Source organism: Dermochelys coriacea, chromosome 7 (assembly GCF_009764565.3).
Source record: "Dermochelys coriacea isolate rDerCor1 chromosome 7, rDerCor1.pri.v4, whole genome shotgun sequence".
Lineage (NCBI taxonomy): Eukaryota > Metazoa > Chordata > Testudines > Dermochelyidae > Dermochelys > Dermochelys coriacea.
Window position 1 is genome coordinate 126,263,717 of NC_050074.1, and position 18,888 is coordinate 126,282,604.

The following is an 18,888-nucleotide window of genomic DNA, read 5'->3' on the forward strand; positions in this document are numbered from 1 at the left end:
TGTCTGCAGCCCCCTGGGTCATGAGCCCCCGAGCGGGTCCAGCAGGGAGATGTCCCAAGGGGAGCCAGGTTCCTTGCACTGCAGGTGACCGCAGGGGCTAGGAGAGGCTGGAACTGGCATAGCCGGGCCTTGGTTAGCACCGAGAGCAGGAAGTTACAGCTGGGTCCGGCCCAGGACCCAGAGCTCGTGGCCCCTCTGTAGTCCTAGCCCAGAAGAGCTTCTCCCTCTACCTCCAGCAGCCCCCACTTAACTCCACCTGACCCCCCGCCCTTTCTTCTCCAGCTGGTCACACCTGGCTGGTTTCCGGGGGGAGGCGGGGTGCATGGGTGTTTCTTACTAGGTGCCAAATGTCTGGGCAATTGGAGGGCCATTGTGTTCTGGGACTGTCCGTGGACATGGGGCCCAGACAGCCTGGGGTCAGCCACACCTGGCTCTCTGCAAAGAGCAACCAACCTTCCCCCCACACCTAGTTACCCATGCAGCACGTAGGGGAAACTGAGGCACACACAATCTTCCTACAAAACATGAAAAATTCCCAGACTGTTCCCTCCCAAACTGGTGCATTCATTAGCCTTGGTCTGTGCCCTGCTACCCCCAAGCCTGGCCTGCCCCAGGCCCTGGTTCACAGGCTTGGCTCTAGCCCTAGCACAGGCCAATCTCCGGCCCAGCCAACGTCCTTCCCAGCCCACCAGCCCCCGCCCTGCTGCTTCCTGGGACCTGCCGGAGCCGCACTCCCTCCCCAGGGCACCTCGTGTACAGCAAAGCGCCCAGCTCTTTGGATGGAGCTGGGGAGGGGGCACCTGGCTCCACTGATGCTTCCGCAGGGCGCCCACAGAAGGTGCTGCTGGAGTCCTGCCCGGAGCAGCCGATGCAGGGGTGTGGCAAAGGGGGCAGCTCGGGCTGCGGGGCCTTGGCCTGGTCCCCAGTGGGGGTGTCTGTGCCATGGGGACCTGTGCAGGCCTTGGCATGGGCCAGTGGATGCTGATGGTGCCAGTGTTTCTGGGGGCAGGAGGCCCCAGCGCCAACCGGGAGCAGAGTTCTAGGCCTGGCCTGTGGCCCCCACCTACCTGTTCCTTGGAGCCAACATGTGAGGGAGATGGGGCTTGGGGTGGCTGTGTGGATCAGCCCCCAGCACCTGCCACAGCCCCCCAAGCCTGGGCCCTGTCTGGCAGCACCTCCAGGTGGTGGTGTCCCGGGACTCAGCCAGTGTTTCCTGGCCTGACGTGAGGCATCTGCCCCTTCCCCCTGCAGTGCCCACCTGGGATGCCAGGCCTGGCTGTGCGCTGGCCGGGCAGCTTTGGCACCGCATGCTGGGGCAGCCAGGCTGTGCTAGGGCCAGGCCACGGTTGTTGTGTGATGCTGGGTGTTGGCAGGATCCTTGGGTGCCCAAAGGCCAGGGCCTTGCCACGGAGCACAGAGATCTACCCCCACCCTGCCAGCAGCCAGGTCCCCAGTGTGGGAGCCGCCTTGGCAGCACCCTCTGCCCGTGTCCCGGGTGCTCTGGTCCTGCCGTGTCTCTCCGGCGTGGGGGGGCAAGGCCATTGGGCAGGGGGTGTTGTGGTTCCTGCACGGCAGACGGCTGCAAAGCAGAGAGCCCAGCTGGCGGAGAGGATGCCCTTTGCTGGCCAGGCCTTGTGCCCTCCTGTAGCCATGGGGTCCCCTGCTGGGGCCTTGCTGGGGGATGGGGCCAACTCTGTGGGTGCTCAGGGGCTCCAGCACCCATGAAGAAGAACTAAGGGGTGCTCAGCACCCATGGGGCTGGCCAGAGCTGCTGCTCTGGTGAACCTGGGGCTGGCCGCCAATCAGCTGCTGCGTGGGGCTGCCCAGCCACTTGCTCCTCTCTGCCCCCTTTCCCCCTCGCTGCCCATAAGGCAGGAGGGGGCAGACAGGAGCAAGCGGAGGGGGCAGAGCCTGGATTCCCCCCTCCCTGGGGCCACCCCACTGAGCAGGAGGGACCTGGCACCCAGGTTAACCTGCCGGACACACCGGAACTCGCAGGCTGGGATGGGGGGGCCAGACTGCCCTGGGTTTGCCACCCGCTGGGCCTGACAAAAACATGGAGTGTCCCTCAGTGCAGCTTGGCCCCATAGAGCAGGGGGTAGCACAGGGGGCAGGTGTTCAGCAGGGAGGCGGGAGTTGTGGGGGTCCTGGGGTGCCCAACAGAGGGGAGTCCTGGGGGGTCTCTGGCAGGTGGGTGGGGGTCTGCGGGGTGCCCGGCAGGCGGGGGGGCCCACGGGGTGTCTGGCAGGCGGGGGGGGAGGGGTCCCGGGGGTGCCTAGCAGGCGGGGAAGCTCCCGGGAGTGCCCAGAAGGCGGGGGGGTGAGGGGAGGAGGTGCCCGGCAGGGGGCTGGGGAGGGGTGGCCGGCAGGCGGGTGGGGCGGGGTCCCGGTGGTGCCCGGCAGGCAGGGGGGGTTCCCAGGGGGGCCTAGCGGGGGGAGGGTTCCCGGGGGGCCCGGCAGGCGGGTGGGGCGGGTCCCGGTGGTGCCCGGCAGGCAGGGGGGGTTCCCAGGGGGGCCTAGCGGGGGGAGGGTTCCCGGGGGGCCCGGCAGGCGGGTGGGGCGGGTCCCGGTGGTGCCCGGCAGGCAGGGGGGGTTCCCAGGGGGGCCCGGCAGGCGGGTGGGGCGGGTCCCGGTGGTGCCCGGCAGGCAGGGGGGGTTCCCGGGCCCCTAGCGCTGCTCGGCCCCGGGGAGCGGGGCGTAGCGCGGGGGGCAGGGGTAGGAGAACATGAACTTGAGGGCGAAGCGCATCTCCCGGTTGCTCCGCTCCCAGCGGTACAGGGCCCCCAGCAGCAGGAAGGGGCGGCGCAGGTCGGCCAGCTGCGGGCAGGGGCAGGCGGCCGCGTTCCGCATGTGCAGCACCAGGCGCCGGGCGTCGGGGCGCTGCAGGGGGCCCCGCTTCAGCAGCTTCTTCTTCCGGGCGGCCGCCAGGCGGCGCTCGCCGCCCTCCGCCCGCAGCTCCCGGAGCCGCGTCTTCAGCACTGCGGGGGGAGCGCGGCCGGCTCGGAGCTGCCCCCGGACTGCCCGGGGCGCCCACAGCCCCCCCGACCCGCTGCCCCCGTCCCCCCGATCCAGGCCCCCGGGCCAGCCCCCCCGGCCTCACTGATCCAGCCCCCCCCGGCCCCGCTCCCCACTGCCCAGACCCCCCCCGCCCCCTGAGCCAGCCCCCCGGCCCCACTGATCCAGCCCCCCCCGGCCCCGCTCCCCACTGCCCAGACCCCCCCCGCCCCCTGAGCCAGCCCCCCGGCCCCACTGATCCAGCCCCCCCCGGCCCCGCTCCCCACTGCCCAGACCCCCCCCGCCCCCTGAGCCAGCCCCCCCGGCCCCACTGATCCAGCCCCCCCCGGCCCTGCTCCCCACTGCCCAGCCCCCCCTGGCCCCACTCCCCCTTGACCGCCTGATCCAGCCCCCCCGGGCCAGCCCCCCCCGGCCCCACTGATCCAGGCTCCCGGCCCTGCTCCCCACTGCCTAGCCCCCCCTGGCCCCACTCCCCCTGGACCGCCTGATCCAGCCCCCCTGGCACCGCTTCCCACTGCCCAGCCCCCCCAGTCCCACTCCCCCCGGCCCCCCGATCCAGCCCCCCCAGACCAGCCCCCTCGCGCCCCCTCGGCCCCGCTCCCCACTGCCCAGCCCCCTCTGGTTCCACTCCCCCGGCCCACTGCCCAGCCCCCCCAGTCCCTCCCCGGCCCCACTTCCCAGCCTCCCCCTACCTGCTCCCCCCACCCACTGCCCAGCCCCTCTTATCCAGCCCCTCCCTCCCCCCGAGTCAAGGCCAACCCAGGCCGATCCGTGCGGGGGGACACCCCAGGAGCCCCCTTCTCCTCACCCCACTCACCGAAGTCACTAGCACACATCTGCTCCATCATGCCCTCCGCCTTGTGCTCCATCTCGCACTGCGGGCAGACCCTGGACGCTGTGGGAATGGGGAGGTAAGAGGCCTGGCACAGGCCCCCCCATGTGACTGTGTTCCCACCATGTGCCCAGCTGTCAGCAACCCCCACAGGGCAGAGCGTGGGGAGCCAGGCTGGCAGCAGGAGGGGATGCTGCTGCCAAGGTGGGCAGAAGGGCTGGGCTGACGTTTCTGCCCCAGCGAGCCCGTGTGGCTGCGGGAATGGAGCCAAAGCCCCAGGCTGAGCCGGTTCAACCCCTCTGCCCCAGGGACCATGGCAGGGTCACTGCTGCCTCCTTCCCATCCGTCTGTCTCCCCAGCGCAGCCCCGCACGGGGGGCACCAGGGGCTCTGCAGCAGCCCTGCTTGGCCCCGGGCAGGGTTTGCCGGGCATTCAGCCCACCGACAGGGCTCTGAGCCGTGGGTATCAGGGCCGAGCGGGTGGCGCTGGCACTGCGGACGGACGCTGCGCAACCCAGCCCTTCCCAGCAGTCAGTGGGACCTGCGGGGTGGTCAGCCCTCTGCCCCAAGGCACCGCAGGGGGGTGAGGCTGGCAAGCTCAGTGGACGCGATGCCTGATGGGGACAATGAGAAACCAGGGCTTGGGCTGGCCCCTGCTCCAGCCCCATTAGTCTGAGCACCCTGGAGCAGCAGCTCTTTTCGAGGGGATCTGCTTCCACAGGCTGCCCCCTTGCCCCCCCTCCACACATCTAGGGGCTTTCAGGGGTCGGTGAGGACCCTCAGCTGCAGCCTCCCCTGGGCCAAGGCCCCAGCCCCCCCGACCTAGGTACAGCATTGGAGCCATGTCCCGGCCCCACTGGGGATGCAGGCTGATAGGAGAGCTGGGGGCCCAGGACTGGAGACAGGACGTCCCATTGGGGTTCCTGGCCCTCTCTGGGAATACAGAGAAGAGCTGAGGGGTTCATTCCTTACCTGGTGTATGGCCTGTCCCCCCGCAGTACCTGGCGATGGAGTAGCTTCCCACCCCCGTTACCTGGCGGCAGGGTGGCCAGTCCCCCCCCCCGTTACCTGGTGGTGGGGTGACCTGTCTCCACCGTTACCTGGCGGCAGGGCAGTGTGTCCCTCCCCGTTACCTGGCAGTGGGGTGGCCTGTCCCACCCGCATTATCTGGTGGCGGGGTGGTGTATCTCCCCTGTCACCTGGTGGTGGGGTGACCTGTCTCCCCTCTTATCTGGTGGCAGGGCAGTGTGTCGTCCCTGTTACCTGGTGGCGGGGTGGCCTTCCTTCCCCCCATGTTACCTGGTGGCGGGATGGCCTGTCCCCCCCAGTATCTGGTGGTGGGGTGGCCTGTCCCCCCAGTTACTTGGTGGCGGGGTGACCTGTTCCCCCCCATCACCTAGCGGTGGGGTGACCTGTCCCCCCTGGTACCTGGCGGCGGGGTGACCTGTCCCTCCCAGTTACCTGGTGGCAGGGTGGCTTCCCCCCCCCGTTACCTGGCGGTGGGGTGACCTGGCTGCTCCCGAACTGCACGGCGATGCAGAGATGGTGGTCGGGGGGGAAGCGGGCGCAGTGGAGCATGTCAGGCCAGGGGAAGCCGAAGGCCTCCATGAGGGGGGCGCAGGAGGCCCGCACCACCTGGCAGAGCGAGCGGCAGGGGTAGATGGGCCGGTCCAGGCAGACGGGCGCGAAGAGCGAGCACAGGAAGAGCTGGGTGTCGCTGTGGCACCGCTTGGCGAGCAGGGGCAGCCAGGCGCTGGCCTGTTGCTTCACCTCGGCCAGGGAGTCGTGCTCCAGCAGGTTGGGCAGCCACATGCGCTTGTAGCCCACCTCGTGGCAGAGCTGCAGGTCGGCCGGGATGTCCACGCACTGCGGCCGCTTGCCATAGCCTAGCCCGCTCGGGAGCTGCTCCGGCTGCCAGCTGGAGTAGTCGTCGTCCTGCCCCACAGCCGGCAGCGCTCTCAGGGCCAGGGCCAGCAGCACGATGCCTAGCGGCCCCCGGGTGCCCCCCTGACGCGGCATGGCCTCCCACGGGTGCTCCCTGCCTGTCGTGCTGCCCCAGGGCTTGCCCCCCTGCGGGCTGGGGTCTGGTGCAAGGGGGAGCCTGCCTGTCTGTGCGACTGTGTCTGCCCAGCAATGGGCAGGGAGTGGGACTGGAGCCAGTGAAGGTCTCTGTGCCCTGCCCTGCCCACTCCAGCCCTTAGCACCTCCCTCTCCCCAGGCTCCGCAGCTGCCAGTCTGTGCTGGGCAGGCCAGGCGAGGTGGAGAGCGGGGCAGCCGCCAGCCCCCTCAGCTCATCCCCAGCCCTGGCCCCGGGGCAGGGCAGCTGCCCTCCAGCCCTGCTTTGGCACTGGGATTCCCCGGAGCTCTGCTCCCAACACCTCTGCTCCTGGCCCCCTGCCCAGCCCCACACATCTCCTGTGGGGGGCTCAGTGAAGGGCCCATGGGCCACCTGAGCAAAGCTGTAGGAGACCCACAATGGCAGGTCCCAGGGACTGCCTGTACCTTCCACCCCCTGCACCTCCCCACTCCTCACCCCCACTCCCCTACTCTTCACTCCCTCACCCCCATACATCCCCACTCCTCCTTTACCCTCCACCCCATAACCCCCCTCTTCCACCTCTCACCCCCATTCACCCCCCACTCCCCTACTCCTCACCCCCATATGCCCCCCACTGTCCCACCCCTCACCCCCCACTCCCCTACTCCTCACTCCCTGACCCCCATACACCCCACTCCTCCTTTACCCTCCACCCCATATGCCTCCACTCACCCCAATACACCCCCCACTCCTGTACTCCCCCACCCCTCACCGCCATACACCCCCACTCCTCCTTTACCCTCCACCCCAATATACCCCTCACCCCCATACACCCCCTCATTTCCCTACTCTTCACTCCCCTACCCCTCACTCCCATACACCCCCCACTCCTCCATCCCTCACCCTGCAATCCCTATAGCCAGCTGGGTAGTGGGGTCTAGGAGTGGGCCAGCAGGTGCTTTCTGGAGGGCTGCAGATGGACCGGGCCCATGTGAATGCACTCCCGGGCTCTGGGGCTGTGCTAGCTACTGATGCCAAACTGTGAGTGGGGTGCAGCAGGGTGGGAAGTGACATGTCAATGGGACCCCTGCCCGCTGCGCAAGGTCCCCTGGGTGCCAGGGTTTGCTTATTGTCTGTATCTCACTGGCTGATTGGTGCTATTTTCCCAAGTTGATGCAGTGTCTCCTGTTCCCTTAATAAGATTTTCCTGGTCTCAGACAGTGATTCAGCGCTTGGCAGAGGGGAAGTGTTGCCTGTACTCAGGGGAGGGGTGTAGTTCTTCCCAGGTTTCTGAAAGGCTGCTCAAGCAGGTGTCTTTGTAATTTTTAAGAGGACCCCTGGATATTGAACCTGGCCGTTGTTTGTGACGATGACACCTGGCAGAAGCGTCATCTTGTCATCTCATCAAAAGAGACCAAGTTAGTTTGGCAGGATTTATTTTCCGTAAACCTATCCAACTGAAAGTCAACATTAAAGGTCCAGCGAACTCCTCAGCCAAATCTTTTAAAATTCTTGGATGCAAGTTATCTGGATCTCCTCATTTAAAAAAAGTCTAACTTTAGTGGCTGCTGATGAAATTCTTAGTTACTGTTGGAATGGGAAGTATTTTACCATCAGAGGAGAACATCACCCGGCTGTCCCCAAACGCAGAATAGCCATAATTACTGAACTAGTCTCCCTTTTTTGCAGTGCTATTGATAATTCTACCATGGACCAATGCCATTGTTAGGGTTCCATTTGTTCCTAGTACACTTTTGTGACTGGATCCCTGGGGTGCCACCTGGGACTGCGGGACCACTGTGCCCCCTTAACTCACTAATCTGGGTTGTCTCTCACAGTGCCTTACTGGTGACAAGCAGCAAACCCCTCCAGGCATTGTGATCACTCAGCCATCAGCATGTAGAGCCCCTCACCCAGCTAGGCTGCAAGAATGCTCCCAGAGCCACTCATGAATCACACAGAGAAAGGCAACAGCCAAATCCCACCTCAGCTCCCAGCCTTGTATCTCAGGAATATATTGACTTGCACTGCTCAACACCCTTTCTTGATCAATGCAAGTTTATTAGTTGGTTCACCACTTCACCAATGGAAAGTGGATATACACCAGCCTTTGTAACCAGAGCAGATTTACCAAGAACTTCAGGCAAACTCACTGGCAAAGATAAACATTAGAATAAATTGATTGATTACAAAGGATGGATTTTAAGTGATAAGTGACAGGCAAAAGTCAGAGTAGTTACCAAAAGAAAATAAAAGACTAGCACGCAGTCTAAATTCTCAACCTTATTAGACTAGGCAATCTCTGGACTAAGCAGGTTTTATCCCTGCACTGGATACTGCAGGTGGGTTACTTTCATATGCAGGTGTAACCCACACACCTTAGTGGCAAGGAGACCACTTAGAGATTAAGGAGTCTGCTACAGCGTTGCTAAGGGCCATGTGGGTTTTAGCTCATGCAGTAGAGGTGTTCCCTGCATACGTTAGGGTACCCCACCTTTTCCCAGTCCATAGGGCTCCAGGCGAAAAGCACCTACCCATACCCAATCCCTCAGGTTCAGGTCCACCCGTACCCAATCTCTTGAGCTCAGGGCCACCCGTACCCGATCCCTAGGGCTCAGAGTCACCCGTACCCAATCCCTCAGGCTCAGGGTGACCCATACCCAATCCCTTGGGCTCAGGGTCACCCGTACCCAATCCCTTGGGCTCAGGGTGTAACTAACTTGGTCAATGTAAGTACCCACACCCTTTCCCAATACTTAGGGCTCCGGGTGTATCCTACTTCTGCAGGTGTGCAGGGCCTTTTACCAGTGAAAGAGCCTTACACAGTAATATCCTACATCACCTCTATTTATGAACAGTCACCAAACCAGACTGCACACACCACACGCACAGTGCTCACCACTCCCAATAAGACAGATGAACTTTTCAGGATCAGGTCCATCTGGGGGACTCCAGTTTCTGCCCGGTGTCATTGGCAGAATGTTGAAGTCTGGCAGCTCTGATCTTTGGGGCTGTGTCCTGGAGTTGGTTCCCAAATAACTTCCTTTTGGACCCCAGTTTATATTGTTTCAGAGTGGTAGCCATGTTAGTCTGTATCAGCAAAAACAACAAGGAGCCCTTGTGACACCTTAGAGACTAACACATTGATGTGGCATAAACTTTTGTGGGCTAAGCATTTGAGTCCTGTTTTAGCTGTACCTTAATCAATCATTATACTCAAATTTTACTAACCAATCCTAACATAGTGTAACAAAATTCTGGGACTGTTCTTAATGTTTTCTCTGAATACTAGGTGGGTGCCTCATTTTCCCCTATGCAGTTCTTAAGTATCTAGGTGGTGGGATAAGGGGGTGTGATCCTTGCAGAGCCCTAGAAGGCAGGTGTGTGCAGGGGTCTGGACACAGAGAATGGCCGACACCCTGTTTCCTGGCCACTGAGGGCCTGGCTCTTCCCCCCTGCAAGGTGAGAGCTAATGGGTTGGAGAGCAAAGGTGCCCTCCTGGCCTGGGAAAGGAACAAAGGCCTGGGGCGGGGGGGGCTGGAGAGTTTCATTGTGGAGCTGGCTGCGGAAATGGAGGGAGGCCCAGATGGGGCTCTGGCCTCCTGTCATGGAGTCCCTGGGTGATGCTCTGGAATTGCTCCCTATGAAGCCAGTCAGGACTCTGGGGGAGCCGCCTCTCTGTGGGGCCTGTTTTAGCTGTACCTTAACCAATCTTGGGGGGCAGGGAGGCCAGAACCCCATCTGGGCCTCCCTCCATTTCCGCAGCCAGCTCCAAACTAAAACTCTCCAGCCCCTCCTCCGGCCTTTGTTCCTTTCCCGGGCCAGGAGGCCACCTGATCTCTTTGTTTTCCAGCACCTTCAGTTGGCCCCTTTGCAGAGGAGGGGCCCAGACCATCAGGTGCCAGGAGACAGGGTGTCGGCCATTGTCTGTGCAGACACCATCACACTGGCCCTCTTGGGCTCTGCAACAATCACACCCCCTTATCCCCCCACCTAGATACTTAAGAAATGCATAGGGGAAACTTAGGCACCCCCACAGTATTCAGAGAAAGCATAAAGAACATTCCCACTTCGTCACACCTCCCTACCCCCCAAGATGGACCTGACTGAGGGGTCCTGTTCTCTGCACCTACAAGCTCTGTTTTAGACCATGTTCCTGTCGTCTAATAAACCTTCTGTGTTATTGGCTGGCTGAGAGTCCCGTCTGACTGCAAAGTTGGGGGGCAGGATCCTCTGGCTTCCCCAGGACCCTGCCTGGGCAGACTCGCTGTGGGAAACGCACGGAGGGGCAGAGGATGCTGGATGCTCCGAGGTCAGACCCAGGAAGGGGGAAGCCGGGTGAGCTGTGTGTCCTGCAGACAGGCTGCTCCCAGAGAGGAGACTTCCCCAGAGTCCTGCCTGGCTTCGTAGGGAGCAGTTCCAGAGCATGGCCCGGGGACTCCGTGACAGGAGCATTGCACAACTTTAAACGAGCATGTTCCCTAATTGAGCAGCGACGTAACTTTGAAACAACGTTAAGTGGGAGGACGTTAAGTGAGGAGTTACTGTAGTTTGTTTGCTGACCAGGTATGTCCTTTATCTGCAGCTTCTTTGTGTTGCCATTTATGGGCAGTTCTCTCCTTCCTCTGTCAGTTAGGTAATTTGTATCAGCACAGAGGCTTTCTGTCTTGCTGTTGGATCCAAAGCCATCAGCAGAGCTCAGAGACTCTGTCTTAAAAGGGACACAATCAACTTCCACTAGAGTTTTGATTTCTTTCCACTTTCAGCTTCTGCTTCCAAAACACACAGAGATCTGAAAAAGAAAACACAACCTATGGTGGCTCCCTTTTGGAGCCCTAATAGGATTTTAATTAAGTAGCAAGTTTTGTTTGCATTTCTTTTACCCCTTCTCCAAGATACACTGCACATGTCCTGGGAAAAATACACATTCCTTCCATAGTGTAACTTCTATAACATTCTATTAGCCAGATCAATTTTTACATAAGGTGTAACTGTTTCTTTGTGTTCAGAGTTTTCAAGTACCTTTATTAAAGTCACAGTCTGATTACTCAGAGCCACCTAAGGCTCTGTGTTTCTAACATTGCATCTTTTTGTTTTGTGCACCTCACCCCTCTTGTCGCTTCAGAGGGGAGCTGTCTTTTTTTTTTTTTTTAATTTCCTATTATTTTACAAACAAACAAAAAAGATCCAGAATCTCTTCCCATTCTCCTGATTTTGACTGCCCTGCTGCAGCCATGACTTTAGTCTTTATTTAAAAACATATTAAACTTTGTAAAGAATTGGGATACCCCTTAAGGGTTAAATGCCAAATTCCAAAGCAACAACACTAATTACCTGTGTTTGGCAAAAAGATCTGTCTGTTCTGCAACTATGAATTAAAGATTCAAATGGATTTTTAGTGGCATTATTAAAACCAAAACCAATTTATCTTAAACCTACAAAACAAGAGTTTTAAAAACCAGGTGTGTTGGTGTAGGTCCTTAGAACCTCACATATTTACACAATATGTTTATACTGTACACACAGATAGATACATACATATCTATGTACATACACATACACATATTCTTTTTTCCTTAACATCCCGTACACTGCTCTATGGTTACATAGCTGTACATAGATTACATTCCCTTTATACATTTGGGGCAGTTACGTTCCAACAGAAACCCCTTATGTTCTTTTAGCAAATTTGACTAAATTGTCCACAGTCAAATGATTTCAATCAGATTGTCTTTTTGCCTGGATTATTTACAGACATTTCTTTGGAAAAGGGCCCATTTTTCCTTCAGAATGGCTGCAAAGAAACCATCCGATGAAGTGAGCTGTAGCTCACGAAAGCTTATGCTCTAATAAATTTGTTAGTCTCTAAGGTGCCACAAGTACTCCTTTTCTTTTTAAAGAAACCAAGAATTCTCTTTCTATAACACCTTTCCTTTTTAACATTTTCACAATGTTCAACTGTTTAATTGAATTTGCAGAGTTAACTTCTCATTCTCTTTCCTTAAATCACTTGCTTATCTCCCAGAATGACACCTTAATCAACTCAGATTTCAGGGTTCCAAGTATTGTCCCAGGGATCTGAAATCCCCATGCCTGTACTTACTGCTTTCCTTACTCCTGCCTCTATGCCCATCAGGGCTCTCAATCTGTTTTCCAATCTCTTTGTCTGTTGCCTACCTGCTTGTCTGGGCCTGATCCTGCTTTCCTCGCTGAACAGTCCCTTTCCATGTGCACAGGCTTTGTCCCCCTAACCATTTAGAAAGGAGGGTGGGCTCCTCAACTAGCATGTGTATTGCTCTGTTCTGGGCCTGCCCTGCCCTGTGTGTGTGCATCATCCGTTGCGCGGGGCAAAGCACTGGCTGCTGCTCAGTTGTGGGAGCTCTGTGCCTGGTGTCAGTGACTCAGGGCATCGGGCACAGGGAGTCTGGCCAATCTTGGTGTATGCTGCCTTCGTGGCCAGGGCAACTGTGCCCGCTGTATCACCTGGCAAATTCACTGGGTTCCAAGATATTTGTGGTGGCACCGGCTCTGTGTCTGACACTCCCAGTGCTGCAGCGGCTGAGCCCACACCCCGCTCCGCTGAGCTGAGACGGCTGCACAGGGACCCCTGTCTTCATTTGCAGTCTGAGGGGTTGTAGGGCCAGCCCCCAGATGGGATCTTGGCACCGTAATGAGGCGGGTCGGGTCCCCTGTGCTGACTTGACCACTTGACCGGTGCCTGGTCATCTGGGCCACTGGTTGCTCCTACCCTGGTTTCCTCCGTGGGCCTGGCTGTAGCTGGGAGGGCTTGCACGTGTGTGAGGGAGTCTCTGCAGAGCTCCCACGGCAGCATCTCTCTCCTCCCCTAGGAGGCGCTGTGCTCAGCTGGGGCTGTCCGCCTGCCCCCCAGAGCTGTTCTGGAGCAGCAGCTGCTGCTGCGTGTCCCCGGGGAGCAGCTCAGCACGGTGCCCGCTCTGCCCTGGCAGACACCAGTTAGTTACTGGGGGCTGCGTCAGCCAGGCTGCGGCCTCCGGGCTGTCAGCTTCCTGCCAGCCTCCGCCCGCACACCCCTCTGCGGCGCTCCCACACACGCCGTAGGTGGGCACCTGGGGAAGGGAGACTCCAGCGCCTGGCTCTAGGCCTCCCCCCAGACGGACGCCCCGTGGGGCAGAGCCCAGCTGGGGCAGATTGTCACAGCTGTCAGCAGTCTGGTTCCGACAGGGCCAGACGTTGCACCCAAGGGCTGAGCTCCGGGGCTGAGGCACTGGACTGGGGTTCCTCCCAGGAGCAGGTTAACCTGGGGGGCAGGTGGGGAACTGAGGGACTGGCTGTCAGTGGATGCCAGAGCCTGGGTCCCATGACGGGGCCCTGAGACCTGTGTGCCTTGACTGTGGGGGGGTTGGGCAGGGAGTTCTGGGACTGGCTCCTGGCCAAGGTGCGAGTGGGATTCCACCCCCCTGCAGGGCCAAGGGGTCCCCTCCCCAGGGAGCTGGGAGCAGGCCAACACCCAACCCCCGTGCGCCCCTCCCCACCCTGAGCCCCGGACAGGAGATGAAAGGCCCTGTGAGCGGAGGGCTACCTGCCAGCTGGCCTGTGCCCCCCATCTGTCATCATGCCTCCATTAGAGCCACTGAGTCACCACCTGGCAGGGAGGGCTGATGGCTGGGAGGCAGGGCTGGCCCCTGGCTCCCCTAGCTGCCCCTGGACCCCACACAGCCCTGCACTCGGGGCCCCCAGGGGACCCTGGCCCGGGGCAGGGAAGGGCCAGCCCCTCCGCTGCCCTGAGGCAAATGCCCAGCTCCAGGCCCCTGCCCCGCAGCACTGCTGCTGCCCTGCAGCTCTCTGGGGCTCCCAGGGCTGGGCCCAGGCCCCTGTGCTCCTGGAGTGGCTTTTCCCACAGCCTGAGCCCCCCTGCCTCTGCTAATAACCCAGCACCTGTGGGCAAGCAGGTGCTCTCCCCCAGTGGGAAAGGGCCTCTGGCAAGGCAGGGTCATACCCGGAGAGAGAACCCAAGAGTCCTGCCTCCCAGCCCTATGCACCAACTTCAGCCCATCCCCGAGTCTGGCCTGTGTGGTTTTCTCTCTTCCCCGCTTTAATTTTATCCCTTGCAGCCCCCTTCCCACTGCACACCCTGCCCCCCTCTGGCCCCTCCCCCTGTACACTCCTGCCCCCTCCAGCCCTTGCCCCCCACATTCCAGCCCTCTCTGTCTCACCCCTGTACATGGGCCCCATGGGGTGGGGGATGGGTGCTGCTGACCCTGGCCCAGGGGCAGGTGGGCTGGAAGGGACAGGAGGGCAAGGGAACCGGCGGGGGATCCCTGGCAGCCCCCCCTGTCCTGAGACAGGAGTGAAGGGAAGTCGCTCCTGGCCTGCAGCCCAGCTGGCACCTGTGCCTGTCACTCGGCTGCATGGGGCCGGCCAGCCCATGGAGGCAGGAGAGGGGCCTGCCCCAGAACGGTGGGGCTGGCGATGGGGGCTGCCACTTCTGCTGCTGGTGCCACAGGACCCTCACCAGGTACTGCCGGCTCCCCTCCCCCTCAGGCATGTCCCAAACACCTGGCACTGCCCAGCCCCCAGCCTGGCACAGCGTTCTGGGGGATGACGCGCTCTCGTGCAGGCCGTGCTGGAGTGGGGGGGTTTGCATACTCTGGCCCCAGCCATGTTGAGGGGGACACATGCATTGCCCTGGTCGTGTTGGGGCAGGGGACATGCTCTGGCCCTGGCTGTGTGTGTGGGGACATGCTCTCTGGCCATGTCGGGGGGGGACGTGCTCTGGCCCTGCCCGTGTCTGGTGGGACGTGCTCTGGCTGTGTTGGGGTGGGGGGACATGGTCTGTGAAGCAGTGTCGGGGGGATGGGGCGATGTGCTGGGTGGGCAGGGTGAGCCCTACGCTGCTCTGGAACAGGCGCCTCTGCAGAGGGCTCCCCGGAGCTGCTCCCTCAGTGCACTGTGCTCATTGTCAAACCCTGGGTGTGGCATGTCTGGGTTTGGGGCCTCCTGCCCCACTCACTAGCTGTGTTGCCCTGGGATGAACCTCGCTGTGTCCTGCCCCTTTACCCCCCACCCCCGGGGGGCCAGGTTCCTCAGCCAGCTACAGAACCGGCACTTCGCGGGCATTGGCTCTGCCCGGAACGGCCCTTCCTGCTCTGCCCGCCGCGGTCCTTGCCAGGTGGGTGGGTGAGGCTCCGTCCCTGGCTCTGGGGCCTGAGGACAGCGACTGAGTCCTTATTGGCTGGTGCCCGGGCTGTGGCCGCGGGGTGCTGGGCTCTCCGCCCAGACAGCGCTGCTTGTGTAACCCCAGCCGAGCGGCATGTGCTGTGCCGGGGGGAAGGGCTGCTACAGCCGCCAGCTCACGGGCTTCCTCCCAGGGCTGATGGGCCTGTCCTGCCGCAGCGCGGGGGGCATGCCTGGCCAGGGCTTGCTCCCCAGTGGGTGCAGAGGGGTTACGCTGCTCCTGGAGCAGAGCCGCGGACTCGAGCTGTGGGGTCACATAGCTGCCTGGAGGGTGCTGGGGTTGTTAACCGGTGCTGGAACCGACCCTGGAAGGGAGGATCCAGGAAGACAGTGGGAGCCCCAAGCACTGAGCAATTGACTCCCAGCCTGGCTCTGCAGGACAGCGGCTGAGAGGTGACCCCAGGGCCCTGGGACAGACTCAGCCGTGCTCACCTGGGACTGACTGAGGGAGGGGGCCAGAAATGGCTCCAGGAAAGCTTGGCTGGGTGGTGCTTGGCCCGGACAGGTTCTGCTGTAACCTTTGCTCTCTGTGCTAACCCAAGGACTCCCTGATGCTGTGTCCAGCTGACCAATAGACCCTGCTGTGCTTGGACGAGGCTTCCGGGAGCCCCCCAAGCCCTGGCAGGGTGCCTGGGTCCCCACAGAGTGGACATGCCACTTCCGGGGGTCCATCTCTGCTGGACTTGCAGGACAGAGCTCACACGGTGAAGCAGGAGGCTGGAGCCCAGAGGCTCCACTGGAGGCAGCGAGGCCGGAGCTTGGCCCGAAGGACGGGTGGGACCCCTGGGGGGCTGCCCACTGAAGGGCTCCTCCAGGGGACGGTTTAAAAGCTGGGGGTAGCCCTGATCCCATGTATCTGTGACAGCTGGGTCCACACCCTGCCAAGGCCTGTGCGGGGTTGTTCCCCAGATAACAGCGTCTGGTTTCCATGGGTTCTGCTCACCCCTTCAGCCCCAAACCATGGCTATGGGGGAGGGAACCAGGCTCTGGCTTTCCTCTGGGAGGGGGCCTGTGCTCCATATGGGGACTTGTGGCCAGCACTGCAAGGTGAGGTGGGGCCCACCTCCCCATGGGGATCTGGTGTGGAGCCAGGCAACCTGCCGGGAACGCTCTGTAAAGTTTTCCAAGGCTTTCCTTTGCACAAAGCCAGCGATAGAGCCAGGCCCCCTGCCTGCACCTGGCATCTCCCGCCACTTTATCTGCACCTCGCTTCCAAATGTCATTGCATCACCCGGCCCATGCTGCTGCCCGGGAAAGCACCCCCTCCCCCAGCACCCTCCATTAGCCACGGTTGCCCTCCCCCAGCCACCTGTGGAGCAGCCCTCAGGATCTGGGCTGCGATGTGCCAACTCCTGCCTTTGAAGAGGAATCGGATCAGGGAGCTGATGACAGCTCAGCCCCACCTGCTCCAGTGAGTCATGGCAGCAGCTGCGGGGAGTGGGAGGGGGTCTCTGTGTATCTGCCTCCTCATCCTTGGGCAGAAGCAGGGCCGGGGCCTGCCCTTGGAGTGCCACAGCACGGAGGGACCATCCCAGGGGTAGGGCTCGGAGACCCGGGGAGATGCCAGGCAGGGCAGCAGAGGGGGCAGGGAAGAGCCAGGAGAATGGTTAATGCCGTCCAGTGAGCCTCAGGGAGCTCAGGCTGGGGGGCGTCTCCCAGCAAAGGCTGGGGGGCGACCCGGGGAACAGGTATTTCCTGGGGGCGCGCCGTCTAGCTGAGGAAGGTCTAATGCAAGCCAGGGGCTGGAAGCTGCAGTGAGACATGGTCAGGCTGGAAAGGAGGCATTTGGGTTGGGGGGGGAATTAACTCTTGGAGCCGTGTCCCAGGGCGGGTGGATCCCCCGGCACTGACCATGTGAAATGAAGATGGGGCATTTTTCTCAGATAGGAACTATTTGGGGGCAAGTGTCTGGCCTGTGCTGGACGGGAGTCAGATGAGAGGATCACAATGGGGTCTCTCACAAGCCATGTTTACCGAGGGAAGGATCCCGTGGGTGGGACTCACCCCTGCTGTTTGGCCGCTTTGGGCCACTCCCCTTGCCAGTCCTGCCCAGAGCAGCCTGGGAATAACTGGGGTGTAGGGACACCCTGTCCTCTCCCCTCCCTGCATCAGGGCTCCCGTGGGGGTGGATGTGGGGCAGGGGTAGGCTCTACAGCTGGGGAGGATTGTGCAGGGGCCGCTCTTAGCAGCTCTAGGGCCCCTTTGCAATAACCATGGGGGAACTGGAACCCTCCTTGCTGGGGTATCAGGGCAGGGCCTGGCGTGCCCGGTCACGGATGGCCAGATCCTCACTCCCGGGGCAGGGCAGGATTATTGTCATGTGACTGAGGGGAATCGTGTCACAGGGCAGGTGCAGGGCCTGGCTCGGGGTCATACAGGGAGGCATTGCCAGGGAAGGGAATTGGACCCGCACTCCTGGGTAACAGCCCAGTGCCCCAGAAGCCCCCCTGCCCAGGCCTCGGTGCCAGGGGACTCAAACACACCCAACCTGCCGTGATCTTAGGTGCAATATATGAGCCCACAGAGGCTGGTGGGGCAGTGCTGGGTACCCCCAGGGAGCACTGGTGGGCCTGCTCCCAAGCCCCACACTTGGCCTGTGGGAGACGGGGGGTGCTGCCCAGCCAGGCAACGCTGGGGCCTGCTGGGGCTCCTGGCCCTTGGTGAAAGGGCTCAGGTTGTGTCCCATGGCTGGAGCACTGGCTCTGGTGGGGGGTGGAGGGAACCCAGGGCTGCTTGCCCTGCTGGGGGGGGCTTTTCCTCCAGCTGGGGGGATGTGGGGTGCAGGACTGCCAGCTCAGCAGGTGCCACAGCAGTCTCTGATGGTCAAAAGCCATAACTGCAGGTACATGCCTTCCTGCAGCCCATTGGGCCAGGGCCAGGGCCAGGGCCAGTCCAGCTGGGCCACGGCTCAGGAGGCATGCCTCGCTCGCAGGCTGGGCAGCCCTGCTCCTCCGGGCTCGCTCCGCAGCTGTCTGGGCTGCATTGCTGTCTGGCGTGCGGCTGTGCCGAGGGGTGGGAGTTGGTGACGGGCGTCCAGCTCCTGCCCGTGGATGCTGGAGTTGGTGCTTGCAGAGTTCCCCGAAGTCCTGCAGCAGCCTTTGGCTGAGCAGCACCGTGCGTGCGGGGCGGCTGTGAGCACATGGCAGGTACGGGTAAGGAGTGAAGGGCTGAGACAGCAGCCCAGCGCCTAGCAGGGCTGTGGCTGGTGATGCCAAAGCAGGTTCTCAGCTGTCTGAGTGGCCGGAACGGATCGTTACAGGGGACTGGCCAAGGCCGACCCAGATGGATGGAAAAGCCAAGAAGACAATGGAAAGCCCCAACTGCCAGGACATTGACCCCCTTCAGTGTGACAGCCCTTCTCAGGGGTCCACTCTCTCTCGGGGTTAAGCCCCTCCGCCTCCTGGAGCCACACCTCTCTGAGCCTTAGTCCGCCTGTCTCTCGGCGTGGGCCCCTCAGGGAGTCCCCTCGCTCTGGACCCCCGGGGCCTCCATCCCCAGAGAGAATAACGCCCCCTGTTCTCTAGACCGGCGCAACTCTCCGCCAGCGTAAAACAGGAGGGTTTACTGAGCGTCTGAACACAGCCCAGGAAACTCTCAGAGTCTCAGGCCTGGCCCCCCTCAGCCCAGCACATCGCAGTCTCCCCTGCATCAGGGGGGCTCTGCTTGCTCCCTCCCTCCAGTCCCGAGCCCCCCTGCTGCCCAGCTGGGCATCTGCTATCACCGGCCCCAAGTCCTGCCTCTGTCCATTGTCTCCTCTCTTGGTAAATAGGGTTGCCTGGGCCCCCTCTCCCC

The 18,888-nt window shown here is 61.5% G+C and overlaps 2 protein-coding genes across 3 annotated transcripts in view; both read right to left on the reverse strand.

Annotated features, from left to right (window-relative positions):
* The window catches only part of AVPI1 (arginine vasopressin induced 1), a 52,410-nt gene extending 43,489 nt beyond the window's left edge, over positions 1-8,921 (reverse strand). The window contains exon 1 of one of the 2 annotated variants that reach the window (XM_043519403.1): positions 8,783-8,921. In XM_043519403.1, coding sequence (XP_043375338.1) covers positions 8,783-8,824 — 42 coding nt within the window. In that variant the 5' untranslated portion in view covers positions 8,825-8,921. Of the gene's footprint in view, positions 1-8,603; positions 8,699-8,782 lie in introns of those variants that run through there. The other variant, XM_043519405.1, reaches the window with a different exon arrangement.
* Positions 2,667-5,864, reverse strand: SFRP5 (secreted frizzled related protein 5). The gene is made up of 3 exons (XM_038410638.1): positions 5,339-5,864; positions 3,832-3,909; positions 2,667-2,977 (listed from the first exon to the last, which is right to left on the reverse strand). The coding sequence occupies exons 1-3, from the start codon at positions 5,862-5,864 to the stop codon at positions 2,667-2,669; spliced, it is 915 nt and encodes a 304-aa protein (XP_038266566.1).
* Positions 8,922-18,888: the final 9,967 nt, after the last annotated feature.

Bases quoted from the DNA above. Each gene is read 5' to 3' on its own strand.
- SFRP5 (XM_038410638.1), bottom strand. From the start codon at position 5,864: ATGCCGCGTCAGGGGGGCACCCGGGGGCCGCTAGGCATCGTGCTGCTG. The intron at 3,910-5,338 runs GTAACGGGGGGG...CCATTCCCACAG, and splicing joins CCAGGTCACCCCACCGCCAG to CGTCCAGGGTCTGCCCGCAG. The intron at 2,978-3,831 runs GTGAGTGGGGTG...CTCCCCCCGCAG, and splicing joins GATGTGTGCTAGTGACTTCG to TGCTGAAGACGCGGCTCCGG.